The sequence below is a fragment of the Calliphora vicina genome, chromosome 2 (genome assembly GCF_958450345.1).
Source record: "Calliphora vicina chromosome 2, idCalVici1.1, whole genome shotgun sequence".
Lineage (NCBI taxonomy): Eukaryota > Metazoa > Arthropoda > Insecta > Diptera > Calliphoridae > Calliphora > Calliphora vicina.
The window spans coordinates 90,860,865-90,875,391 of NC_088781.1; the positions used below are offsets into that span (position 1 = coordinate 90,860,865).

The 14,527-nt window shown below is 32.2% G+C and overlaps 1 protein-coding gene across 1 annotated transcript; it reads left to right on the forward strand.

The window, feature by feature from the left end:
* The first annotated feature begins 5,547 nt into the window (after nucleotides 1-5,547).
* On the forward strand, nucleotides 5,548-6,291 carry LOC135950679 (uncharacterized). The gene has a single exon (XM_065500209.1). The coding sequence runs from the start codon at nucleotides 5,548-5,550 to the stop codon at nucleotides 6,289-6,291; it is 744 nt and encodes a 247-aa protein (XP_065356281.1).
* The last annotated feature ends 8,236 nt before the right edge of the window (nucleotides 6,292-14,527 follow it).

The following is a 14,527-nucleotide window of genomic DNA, read 5'->3' on the forward strand; positions in this document are numbered from 1 at the left end:
ATTTATTGTTGGACACAGCTGGCTAGGTCTGGAGGATTTGTTATATGGACTTCCTCAACACCACACAGGACAGAATAGCCAGATAATATTTTTCTTCTTCAACTATAAAAACAATTTAATGATTTGACCAGACAAATAATTTAATGGCAAACGAATGGCATAATGATTGGTCTGTTTCATTAAAATATTGGCAGCCAACTTTTGAAATATATTTATAATATCCATAAAGGCAGAAAATAATAAACAATTAATGAATATGAAAACAACAATAAATTAAGTATAAGTTAGTGTTAAGTATAGTTGTGATTGTGTGACAAGAATTTATAAGTGTATTGTTTAATGTGATAGTTTATGTGTTTGTGTTCATTTACTTAGTTACACTAGTCCCTCGGATGCCGTCAAAAGCTGAGAAGAATAAAAAAGTAAAAATATATGAAATAACATCTAGAGCCCAAATATATCGTAAAAATAAAAATTATGACCGTGTGATGGCCGGCCGCGAGTCTACAATTTAGGGAGCTCCTTCGTATGTAGAAAATAATATTAAATTAGCGAAAGTTTTGAAATTAAGCTGAAATATTTGAGCCCTAGAAGTAAAGATAGAAAGAATAAAATGCACAAGCAGAAAATAGATACAGAAAGAAATGAGATTAAATTAACAAAATGTAACGGCTAAAAGAAAATATGAAGAGGTGATGTTAAATAATACATTTGTGTTTATTGTTTAAATATGTTTATTTTTTATATTTTTGTTTAGATTTAAGAAAATTATTAATAAAAACATGTAAGGATTTTATAATCTGATTTCTTTGATTTAGCAAAGGTAGAGGCAATGATGGAGAGGTAAGTGGAGATGTGTCAAGTGGATTTTAGGTCATAGGAATAGTGAAGCGGATGCGCCTATGACATGGTTGGGTGGGCATCATAGGGACCAACACCTGTCCTTGGGTATTCTTCGTGTGGTATAGTGAGTGTAGTGTCAGTTTTGTTGTAGTTTTCCTTTTTTTTGTTTACTGTGCGGGTTCGCGGCTGGTGAGCAGGGTTGGGACCTCCCTGAGGTCAAACACATGCCAAGAGCTAGTGGGAAACCTCGCCAGGCCAACCGGACCGTAACAGAGATTAAGAAAAACAAAATAATATTTAAAACAGAAAGTCGCAATTATCAACTATTTTTTATCATTTTGCCATTTTAACTAAAAAGCTATAACTCAATAGCCGCTTATACAATAAAGAGAAAAAATTCTTATAGAAGATTTATTCTCGCATTTATAACTCAGCTTTTAATAGCTAATACCCCTAATATATCGCTACTATAAAGAAATAAAAAACATTAATATGATTTCTACATCAAAATCAAAGTCTGCATCAGCTCCAAAAGAGCTCTTCGTATTTTACTGCGGTCATCTTCTCCTATTTTGCGAAAAATTCAACAGAACGCCTGTTGATGAACAATCTGAATCTGTTCTCGAAGTAAAATTAAAAGATTTGGACGCAAGATGGGTTAAAGTCGAAGCTTCTTATGAAGAAGTCATGTTAGCTTCTGATGACCCGAATTCAAAGAAGAAGCGAAAACTAATTTTAATGCATGCGTAGATGCATATTATTTATGCATCTCTCAAATTCTCGATTTAATTAAAGTACTACCCTAGATAGTTCTAATGTAGCAGGGTTGGAGGCAACAGCCCGATACTCACTCCCAAACCAATCTCTCACTCAAAACTTTGTGCCAGATAACTCAAGTAACTGTATAAAACTTCCCCCTTGCGATACTGAAATATTTAAAGGCAGTTACGAACAATGGCCATCGTTTCGTGACATGTTCACGGCCGTATATATAAATCACTCTAAACTGTCTTCTGTCACAAAATTATACCTCCTTCGAAATAAAACAAGAGGTGAAGAGGTGACATTGTAAAGAGATATCCCTTATCTCATGGAAATTTTGAATTGGCGTGGAATGCTTTAAAAACCCGCTATGAAAACAAACGTGTTCTGGTTGATAACCAAATAAAACTACTTTTTAATATTCCACCAGCAACTGCTGATGACAGTGAATCAATAAAAAGAATACAATCTTCAGTTAATGATTCCCTAGCAATTCTGAGAACTCTAGGGGTAGAAGTACAAAGCTGGGATCCTATTTTAATACGTTTGATTTCAACAAAATTGCCAGATTTTACTCTATTCCTTTGGGAACAGTCTTTACTTCTCCCCGCGAACTTCCCAAGTGGTCTCAAATGTCACAATTCCTTGTAGACAGATATGAAGCAATAGAACACATTAACAGCATAAAACTTCAAAAAGTTCTTTTACTCTCACAAATGCACCTCAAACCAAAATTCAAACTTATACATCTCAAGAAAATCTGTATGATCCCGAATGTAAACTCTGTCACGAAATTCACTCGTTAAGAACATGTCCAAAATTTAGGACATTTACGGTACAACAGAGAGTGGATTATGTCTCTAAAAATAAGTTTTGTAATAATTGCTTGGGTTCATCTCATTTTAAAGCAAATTGCAAAAGTAAAAAAATTTGTCTCCATTGTAAAAAATCCCATCATACTTTGCTTCATATGAGACCAAAAATACAAAATCCCGCTCAAATCCCAGAACACTCTCAAAATAATGAAGAGCCAAAAGAAAATAAAAATATTACTCGTAAAACTTTGTGGAATTCAGCTCAAACTGAACAAAATAAAAATCAAACTGAACTTCCCATATGTTCAAAACAAATTCAATCAAATTGTTCAATGAGTAATGAAAACATTCTCTTGCATACTGCAATAGTACAAATTGATCATCAAGGTCAACTTTTTACTGTTAGGGCTCTAATAGACCCTGGTTCTCAACGAACATTTTTAACAGAAAACGTGCGTAATCGTCTTCAGTTGCCTTATCAAAATTCCCAATTTGAAATTATTGGTATTGGCGGGCAAAAACAAATAGCAAACAAAGAATGTGAATTCGTTCTATATGCTAAAAGACAAAATTTAAGAATTCCAGTTAAAGCTATAATAATGCCCAAAGTCACTAAATGGCTTCCAACATATTCATTCGAAATACCTAACTCGGCTGAGCTTTCTGATCTGGATCTCGCAGATCCAACTTTCAATAAATCTGCTCAGATCAATTTAGAAGGTATAAAAAAGAATATATGTGGTCAAACTTCTGCTTACAGCACTGTTTTTGGTTGGGTTCTTAGTGGTCCCATTAAAACCCAAACTATCCAAACTTTTACCACTGAAGTCATACCATGTGAAACTACAGAACTGAATAACATATTAAAAAAGTTTTGGGACAGGAAGAAATTCCTACTTCTCATCCAAAAACCCTTGAACATGAAATTTGTGAAAAGTTTTATACTCAAACTACTACTCGTCATGAGAATGGAAGGTATGTCGTTAGACTACCATTTAAATCAGAATTTCCCGACAAAGTTTCCCTAGGCTCATCTCGATATATTGCATTAGCTCAATACTCCAGAATGGAGAAAACACTCGTAAAAGATCTAGAACTTCAAGCTCAATATAAATCAGTTCTGAATGATTATATTACTCTAGATCACATGGAAGAAACTTCTTCCAGTGAAATTGTATCCCAAGATAAATATTATTCTTTTTACTTACCGCACCACGCAGTTGTTCGCCCAGAACACAAAACAACCAAATTAAGAATCGTATTTAACGCATCAAGAAAATCAAAAATCTCGCTCAATGATGTATTATATACAGCTCCCACTCTGCAAAATGATTTAATCACTATAATCCTTAATTGGCGAAAATACCAATATGTATTTAGTGGCGACATAGAAAAAATGTATCGTCAAATACTTGTTCACCCTGCTGATAGATCTTTTCAAAGAATTTAATTTCAAACTGGGTCAGATGGACCAGTTAAAGATTATCAATTGAAAACCGTCACGTTTGGCATAAATTGTGCTCCTTATCTCGCGATTCGGACACTTCTTCAACTCGCATCAGATTCCGAATTAACATACCCTCAAGCAGCATCAGTTCTGCGAACTGAAACTTATGTCGATGACATTCTCTCAGGAGGTTATTCGATTGAAGAAGCTCTTTCTGCCCAAACTCAACTTATTGAAACATTAAACTCAGCAGGGTTCCCGTTGAAAAAAATTACTGCAAATAACACCCAATTACTCGCTCATTTGCCCAAAGAAAATCTTTATGATTTAGATTTCTTACGTTTTCACGAAGCAAGTTCTACAAAAATACTTGGCATCAAATGGAATGCAATCACTGATACATTTTCCTATAGTTTTTCACCCATTGACGAGTCCCAAAAAATAACAAAACGTCAAATTCTATCATCAGTAGCAAAACTTTTTGATCCAGCTGGATGGCTTGCACCCATCGTTATCAGACCAAAAATGCTGATGCAGCAGCTGTGGTTAGAACACTTGGAATGGGATGAAGATGTTTCATCTGAATCTCTTCAAAAATGGAATAGTCTAGATCGAGATTTATCTCATATAGAAACAATTTCCATTCCACGCTGGTTGCAGTATACGCCATCTGATGAAATTCAAATACACGGATTCTCAGATGCTTCTAAAACCGCATATTGCGCTACAGTGTTCATTCGATGTAAAAAGCAAAGTTATAATACTTTCGTAAATTTACTTGTAGCAAAAACTAAAGTAGCACCAATTCAAACTGTTTGCCTTCCAAGACTGGAACTAGCAAAGTTGGTAAATTACGTAATTTCTTCTCTAAATTTCAATACAAAAGAAATCTTTCTTTGGACTGATTCATCCATTGTGTTAGGTTGGCTCTCTAAACACCCATCTTCGTGGGAAACCTATGTTGCAAATCGTATTGCAGAAATTCATCGTTTAACGCCAAACACAACATGGAAACATGTCCCAACACATGATAATCCAGCAGACTTGGGAACAAGAGGTTGTTAACCTCAAGATCTTGTACACAATTCGATTTGGTGGCATGGACCATCATGGCTAACTAAAGCATCGTCAGAGTGGCCTAACAGAAATCCTTTGAAACCCCCTGAATGTCCAAAGAAAACAGTATCAATGCATTCAGAATCGCAACAAAAAGATATTCTTGAAAGATTTTCATCATATAGCAAAGCCTTACGTGTTATCTGCTATGTTTTTAGATTCATTAACAAATGTAAAAATGTTAATTCCCCTGCTCAAATCTCTTTAATTCAAGATGAAATGAAATTTTCAAAAAATAGACTCATATGAATGTTGCTTAAAATCTCAAGCTTTATCCAATACAAGTTCGCTAAAATCTCTCAATCCATTTCTGGACTCGAACTCAATTTTACGAGTAAATGGAAGATTATCGCATTCATCTCTTGCCTATAGCGAACGTTATCCCATAATTTTACCCGGTAATTCAACACTTTGCAAACTCTATCTCAAATATTTACACGAATTTTTATCTCATGCCGAATGTGGTCAAATGTGCCGAATGGTACAAACGGAATTTTATGTGTTCAGACACATACGACACTGTAAAACTTGTATAAATTACAAAAAACACCATGTTCTCAAATAATGGCTCCTTTACCCCCTACCAGATGCAATTTGTCTCTACCTTTTCAAATAACAGGCGTTGACTTTGCTGGGCCATTTGAGCTCAAAGCATCAGCTTTACGAAAATCAACACTTGTCAAAGGGTACGTCAACGTATTTGTTTGCTGCAGTACGAAAGCTGTGCATTTAGAAGTATGCTCCGATCTGTCTTCAGCGGCATTTCAAGCTGCATTTTCTCGTTTCATTGGGAGGCGAGAACTACCCCAAAGAGTAGTATCTGACAATGGTAGAAACTTTCTAGGGGCCAGTAGAGAACTTTTACGAGAATTTTCCTCTTTTATAAAAAACGCATCTCAAGATACAGCTCATAAGTATTTGACACACGGCTTTGAGTGGAAATTTATTCCTCCACACGCTCCTCACATGGGCGGCTTATGGGAAGCCGCTGTAAAAAGTTTCAAATTTCACTTAAAACGAATTACTGATGCTCAAAAATACTTATATGAAGAATTTTCAACAATTCTAACTCGAATTGAAGGCGTACTAAACTCTCGCCCAATATCAGCTCTATCTGAAGATCCATCAGATTTAACTGCCCTAACCCCAGGACATTTCCTTAGAGGAGCCCCGATAATGGCTTTCCCAGAACAATATTATCAAGATATATCTGTTATTAATAGGTGGGAAAAATTAAAAGCAATTCATCAATTATCTATTCGTTGGAAAAATGATTATCTCAAAACTTTACACAAACGTTACAAATAGTACAAACCTTAAAAACGGAGATCTCGTCGTTGTAATGGACGATCTTCAACCGCCTTACGAATGGCGACAATAATGTACGCATTACCGACGTAAGAATAAGCTCAGGAGTCATTACTCGGCCCATCGTAAAATTATGCTACCTACCCTTTTTAAGCGAAAATCATGATTTAAATTTTAACTTAGATTAAAATTTTAACCCCATTTACATAATATAATTATTTCTTTCAGCAATCTCTATTTAAACACTCTAACTTATCTAACTCATTTCATTTACTAATTAATTAATATTTCTCATTTTTTACACTTTACACACTTAACATTCCCAAATTTCCCAGCACTAACCGTTTAATCCATTTAATATTGTTTATCAGTTACTTACACTTTTTTCCCCCTCAACTTACCACCACTCGGCCAAGCGAAGACCACAGCCATCAGGAGTTGCACAGCGACTCCACTCAGCCAAGCGAACGAAGAAGCCAAAGTCGCAGCCATCAACGCAGACCTGCAATCAGACGTCCTACCGAAATTCATAATCGCCAGCATAGCCGAAACCAAATCCGAAGAGATCCAGAAATTTACCAGTGTAGGATATGTTTGAGGTTTCACGCAATACGGTTCTGCCCAAAATTCCTACAAATGACCGTGATCCGAAGAGCAGAAGTGGTCACTAGACACAGATATTGTGTAAATTGTTTGGCTAAAAGTCACGTGGTACGGTCTTGCACATCAATGGCAAGCTGCCGCAGGTGCCACAGGTACCATCACACACTTCTACACCCGCCAAATCTAAGGAGTTTACTTGTGGAGTAAACATCAACTCTTCTCTCTCTCTCTCTTAAAAGCCATTTGTGAAGTAAATTAAATTGTTATTTGAAAAAAGGAAACTTAAAACAATATACTTATTTGGTAACGGCTGTAACAAAAAGGTGAGCATCCCCATTCCCATACTTTTCTATCTTCTATACATGTATATAAAAATACAAGGCCTGACTCACTCACTCTCTGACTCATCAACTCCCAGCCCAAACCGTTAAAGCTAGAAAGTTAATATTGAGGTAGTAGGCTCCCTTTACATCATCTAGATCCACTAAGAAGGGATTTTTGGAAATTCGAACGCTAAGGGGAATAAAACGGGAAAAACCGGGTAAAACATGTACCTGTATATCTCCAAAACCAATACGCATAGAAATAAAATTTTAAATGTGTCCATCTTTAATCAAAAAAAGAGCCGACAGGTGTCTGGTACTTTTTGGAAATTCGATATTCTAGGTGGGCAAAACGGGTAAAAATAGTACCAGTAGAACCCTCTGTTAATCTTTATATCTCCTAAATAATTAAACTTAGAGGTACAATTTTTAGTTCATCTGATCCAAAAAAATAATGCCTAGAAATCTTTTTCGTAATTTTTTCAAATTCGAATTTTGAAGGGGCAAAAATTGTATCCTTTGTTGGTACATTTTTTTTTTTCAAATTTATATTTGCAATAAAATGACCAAGAAATATTTTTTCTAATCGCACTTTTTACTGATAATTAATAAGAAAATTTTCGAATAATATTTCCACACGGGGAACAAAAAGGGCCCAAAGTGACATTTGATATTAAATAAAAATAAAATATCATTCCAACAACAAAAAAAAAATAACCCACAAGATGCTATTCGGAACTAAAGTACTAAAGGGTAAAAAGGGGAAACATTCAGTACACATATCTTGGCACCTTTTTGAAATTAATTCTGTTTTCTATTTTAAGTGCTTTTATTTGAATTTGTTCAATAAAATGGTTTTGCCTCCACTGAAATTTGAACCAAGGTACCTCTTTCTGTGAGCAGATCCACTAAGAAGGGATTATTTTTTGCTAAACGGGTAAAAACAACTAAATTCTGTAAACTAATAATCAAAAAGCATATGAATGTCGTCAACAAATAAGCGGGCGCATGTATTCAACTTTTTTGATAATTGAGCTTTTAAAATGTTTTTTGAAATTCTGAAAAATAAGGGAACAAAACTTAAGTGATTTCTTTTAATTTTTTAGAACAAATATTCTTTTAATTTACAATTTAAGTTTTAAAGTATGTATTAAGATAGGAATACAATTGAAATCGAATTTGTCTCTTCTTAAAAACATATCGAATGTGTTTTGATACTTTTTTTAAAATCCGGGCAAACAATACAAATTAGACCGATTTTTTCTAATTTTCTAAAACAACTAAAACATTTTTTTTAATAAGTAATATAAATATTGTGTAAAACAGAAAATTGATTTTAGGGTGATTCGATCGACCCATTTCAGCGAAAATTTATTTTCAATGTTTTTTCGCGCTTTTGTTGAATTTTATAACACACTTCTGTGTTAAAACAGTCCTCATGCATACATTTTTGTGGAAATATTTGAAAAAGTAATTGACAATCACATGGAATTTAGCAAACAATTTTTGCATATACAGTTGGCCACAACTGTATATGCAATTTTAATAGCTTTTCTAAAATCTAAATCATTGACAGCAACCAGAATTCTTTGTTACCGAAGAAAATATTCAGGATTATCTTACTAAATAATGTATAAACTAAAATTTTAGTATAAAGTGATATGTTAGAAGGATACATTTATCCCTATATCCATAAAAATTTTTATAATTTATAAGAGGTTTATAAAGTACGAACGTTCGAGATTATTTTCCATTTTTTTAATTTATAAAAACTGTAAAATTAAGGTATATTTTGTATAGATGCGAAGGACTTTAAATTGAAATAAACCAGAGAAATGTGTTTTAAATATCTATCCAATTGGCTTTATAAATTAGACAATTTTATGCCATTATTGTTTAAATATGAGTTCAAGAACACAAAAAACCCACAAGATGAAATTCGGAACTCAAGTAGGTGCTAAGGTGCTAAGGGGTAAATTGTAGTAGTAAATTGTAGGTACTTTTTTGCAAATCATTCAACTATTCTATTTTAAGCACCATTATATTTGATCAATAAAATTGTTTCCAATACAAAATTTTAATATAAACCTTTGAGTAATTGTTTATGAACAAGGCCTTTAGACTAGACCAGAATGTTTATTTTTATGTTTAAAATAATAATTTTATTTTCAAACATAATGTTTTAAACAATTCCCCATTAGTTAAATTCAAATAGTGTTGAAACTAGCAATCTAACTACAGTTATTAAAAAAATGTACAACCGTTATGGGCGAAAATATATAGTAAATTAATAAATATAAGGCTTTCAGCACTTTTTCGGAAATCTAATGCTGAAGTTCTGAAGATTATGTCATATTTGGTATTTTTAAAGATCAAAAATCGTTTCTGATTTTTTGAAAATAATTTTGAATAATGAATGTTTATCCCCACAGATTAAGTCAACTCGCTTTCAATGCTATTTATATTAAACAATTTTGCATATAACTATAGTACTTTTTGATGTCGATTTATTTATTAAACTAAGAAAACGTCAATTTAAGAATATGATAACAAAGTCGGACTAAATTATAATGTTATTCATCTGATAGTATTTTTGATTTTCATAAACATAGAATACTTCAAAGTTAGAACTTGAGATTCTCTGAGACTTAAAAACAAGCGACTTAATATGTAAAATTATCCGAATTCCAACCCAAATAACAAAAAGTCAAAATTTTCTTTAGTCTTTTATAGCCCTGACAGACATGTGGTTTCTATACCACGATATGTATACTACGGTTTTTATACCCTTCACCTTCGTGAGAAGGGTATATATAAGTTTGTCATTCCGTTTGTAATTTCTACATTTTTCATTTCCGACCCTATAAAGTATATATATTCTGGATCCTTATAGATAGCGGAGTCGATTAAGCCATGTCCGTCTGTCTGTCTGTCTGTCTGTCTGTCTGTCTGTCTGTCTGTCTGTCTGTCTGTCTGTCTGTCTGTCTGTCTGTCTGTCTGTCTGTCTGTCTGTCTGTCTGTCTGTCTGTCTGTCTGTCTGTCTGTCTGTCTGTCTGTCTGTCTGTCTGTCTGTCTGTCTGTCTGTCTGTCTGTCTGTCTGTCTGTCTGTCTGTCTGTCTGTCTGTCTGTCTGTCCGTCTGTCTGTCTGTCTGTTGAAATCAGTTTTCTGAAGACCCCAGATATCTTCGGGATCCAAATCTTCAATAATTCTGTCAGACATGCTTTCGAGAATTTTGCTATTTAAAATCAGCAAAATCGGTCCACAAATGGCTGAGATATGAGGAAAAAACCAAGACAACCTCGATTTTTGACCTATTTTTTTACCTATATCTGGATTACTAAGACATTAATAGACAATTATTAATAGACAATATGGATATCTAATGATAGATATTTCAAAGACATTTGCAACGACGTATATAAGACCATAGTAAGTTGGACATACAATGGGTCAAAATCGGGAAAAAAAATTTTGAACCCGAATTTTTTTTTTTTTTAAAAATTGAAAAAACAAAAAAAAAATTTTTAAAATTTAAAAAAAAAAAAATTTTAAAATTTAAAAAAAAAAAATTTTAAAATTTAAAAAAAAAAAAATTTTAAAATTTAAAAAAAAAAAAATTTTAAAATTTAAAAAAAAAAAAATTTAAAATAACAATCGAAAATTTTTTTTTTCCAAAAAATTCAAAAAGCAACTGGAAAAAAAATTAAATTTTGTTTACCTAAAAATATTTAAAATTTTTAAGTATAATTTGGTGAAGGGTATATAAGATTCGGCACAGCCGAATATTGCACTCTTACTTGTTGATACTACTTTAGTGTGACAGACATGTAGTATGCGTACTACTATTATTATTTTTACATTTGATCATATGTTAGGAAAAATGGAAAAAGAGAGAATTTTGAGTCTAATTTTAAACAATAATAATAAAATTGCATATTTTGTTCACATGAAGAACGCCAGCGTCATTATTAAAGCTGTTTGCATTTTGCACAACATCTGCAACTGATTAATAATAATTGGGCGCAAGAAAGTGTCACAGAAAAATCACAGAATATACAGAAGTGTCAAATTTGACGTTTAAAAAATCCCAAATCAGATGTTAGGGCAGTTCTCATAAAAAGAGATAGCAATATATTTTGTACTACAATATCAGTGATGTGTTAAAGCAAAACGCTATATACAACACGAATTTGGTAGACAAAGAAATGTGAACAAAACAAACAAATAAATTTGTAAGACAATTTTTTCGTAGTCTGTGGCACAAAATTTTTTAAAATGGAAAATTATAAAAATGTGTGTATTGTTTACGTGTAAATTTAAATGAAACAAAATTCTTGGTTGTTTTTTACATTTGCAAAATAAAACTCCACATGTGCAATGGCAATTAAAAGTGAAATATTACAAAAATAAATGATTACATCAAACTAAATCGGAAAGAAATTGAATTATTGCGGCAGAAATAAGACTAAAACAAAATGAAAAGGGCAGTTACTAAAAATGAAACAAATATAGAACTATATTATTTTCTGTCTCGTGACGCCTCTGTATACTTTGTGGAAAAATTATGACATCAACCAAATCGTAACGCACCTCAAACAAATAACTGCAAATCATTTTTTTAAAAGTAAGTTTATTTGTATTTAAAATTAATATTTTCAAAAATTAAGACAACAATTTATTATTTTCCTTTAGGTCATTTTCTAATGTCTGTTTCTTTTTTTAGCTGAGCTTGGTCCAGTAATATCATCTGAAGGCTATGTTGCTGGAGATGTTGCAGTTGGAGGATTGAGCTGAAGTTAGCGAGTTTTCCTCAATAAATCCAGATCTTAGTGAACCAATTTTCTGCAAAAATAATAAGAACAATAATATATGTATGAATATCTGCTTTATTTGTACATTATGCAATAAATAAAATTTAAACAAACCTGTGCTCTCGTCCTGTATACGTGTTCCAATTCTGTACACATAACGTGGTGGTGAAGACCTTTTAACTCATTAATATATTCCTTCCAGACGTCTATCAGCATATTAATTTATTTGTTTCCTAAAATTTTCCTGATTGAAACCATTTTTTGGAAATAACAATACAAATTGTAACTGTCTTTTTAACTGACTTTATGACTAGGGTTTCCCAGTTCTTATTGAACAGAGCTGTGTTTAGTGAGTAGTAGTAATATACTACATTTATACCACGTACATTTTCATAGTATACGAACCAGTTTTAAACCATATTGTTTGATGGTTTAATTATAGTATAGGTTGACACACATGTAGTATACTATGCTAGTATAGTATGCAAATCCTATGTCTGTCAGGGCTATTATGCATATAAAAAATATTTGTCCGTCTGACTGTATGTACGAAGCATGAAAATTATGCTATTTAAAATCAGCGAAATCCAATTACAAAACAAGGAGTTATAAGGAATTTTCCAAGTTTTCCCATCGAAAATAGGTTCTTGTACCATTGCAAATTTGTCAATCTGGGCAAACAAAAGAAAACAAGTCTTTTGTTCCTTTTTATTTAGATGCTTTTTGAGTTTTTTAAACAATGAAAACAAAAAAACTTTCATTTCCCATATGTATCAAGTGAAGATGTAAAAAGGGTTATTTTTTTGTTTTTAATTTTGAATGAATACCTACTACTTCTGACCTAGAAACATATAATTTGATAACCATGATCCTGAGTAAAGTAAGAATTTACAAGGTGACTCTTAATGGTACTTTGACCCTAGATTATTCTAGAAACCTGAAAGTTATAATAGTGGTATAAAATATTTAGCTTGCTTAATGATTAATGATCCTGCGACGTGAAAGTTATATCATAGGTTTCAGGATGTGACATTTAAATAAATTATATAACATATGCAAATAATATTAGAAGCACATATGTATCTACTTGAGTTTAATAATAAACCACTGGCCTTAATAATATTTCTTTGCATTTAACATTTTTAATTTATTTCTTGAGTAAATTGAGATTTCATCTGACTTTCAGATGTGTCCGCATTACAGATAATAGCAAAATAAATGTGGACGTTTTTTTTCAACAAATTTTTTTTGATTTGATGATACTCGACTTTCTTCTTATGGAAAACAAAACTTTCTATATGCATACATTTATACAAATCCTTTTCTGTAGAAAATACGTTTAATACACAATTTTCTAATGAAAATACGGTTATATACAAAATCTTAAATGGAAAATACTTTTCTTCAAATAATATTGCAAAATTAAATATACTGAAATTATACACCATCTTTGAACAATCAATGGGTTCAGATTTTTTGCAATGAGTAGTTCAGCGTTTGCATTACTCATTAGTCCACAAATTTTAAAGTATTTGGTATTTTGGATTTTAAAACAAATATACACGTGGCTGTTATGTTAATGGGTGAGGAATATAAAAATTACCATAATTATGATTCATTCCTGACCCATAAAACATTCCTTTCGTCTGATGACATTATTTTCTTATTTTTCTGAACTTAATATTTTAAGTTTATTTGGCTTATACATATGTATGTATGTGAGTATAGTATAGTTTCATCTAAGTCTGATTTTAATAAATCTATCATTATACTTCACGGGTTAGTTAGGAATATAGGAAAAGATAATATGTCTTAATGCATATGGTACTGTTTGTTTGTGAATTAGGAATTTACATAAAAGTGAATGTACTTTCTGTAACATTCACGCCCGACCATATAATACATTCAAGCCCGACCATATAATACCCTACACTAAGTAAAAGAGCAAAAACATTGACAGCCAGCCAACCAGACGGACGGACGGGCATCGTTTAATCGACTCAGAAAGTGATTCTAAGTCGATCGGTATACTTTAAGGTGGGTGTTAGACTAATATTTTTGGGCGTTACAAACATCTGCACAAACGCATAATACCCTCCCCACTATGGTGGTGTAGGGTATAAATAGGAATAGTTAATATTAATAGGACCAAATTAATGTATGTATGTTTATTTGTTTGTGACTTATAGCAGAATAAACCACTGGACCGATGCTCTTGATATTTGTTCAGTATGTTCCCCTATATCTGAAAAGACAAATAGGCTATTTTGAAATTTCCCATACAAAGTAAATAGTTATTATGGAATATCTGGTGAACTATAACTGTGAAAGCCGTAAAACTTCGCAGAATTTACTTCGGTATCATTGTGCGTTAAAACTGGATAATTAAAATTGCGAGATTCTTCAAACTTTGTCTGAAAATTAATTTTTTACAATTTTACCTAATTTGTTTCAAAATGGGCGGATTAATAAATGTGTAACCTCATTAAAAAAATTGT

Excerpts from the sequence above, each read along its gene's own strand:
- LOC135950679 (XM_065500209.1), top strand. The coding sequence starts at position 5,548 with ATGGCTCCTTTACCCCCTACCAGATGCAATTTGTCTCTACCTTTTCAA.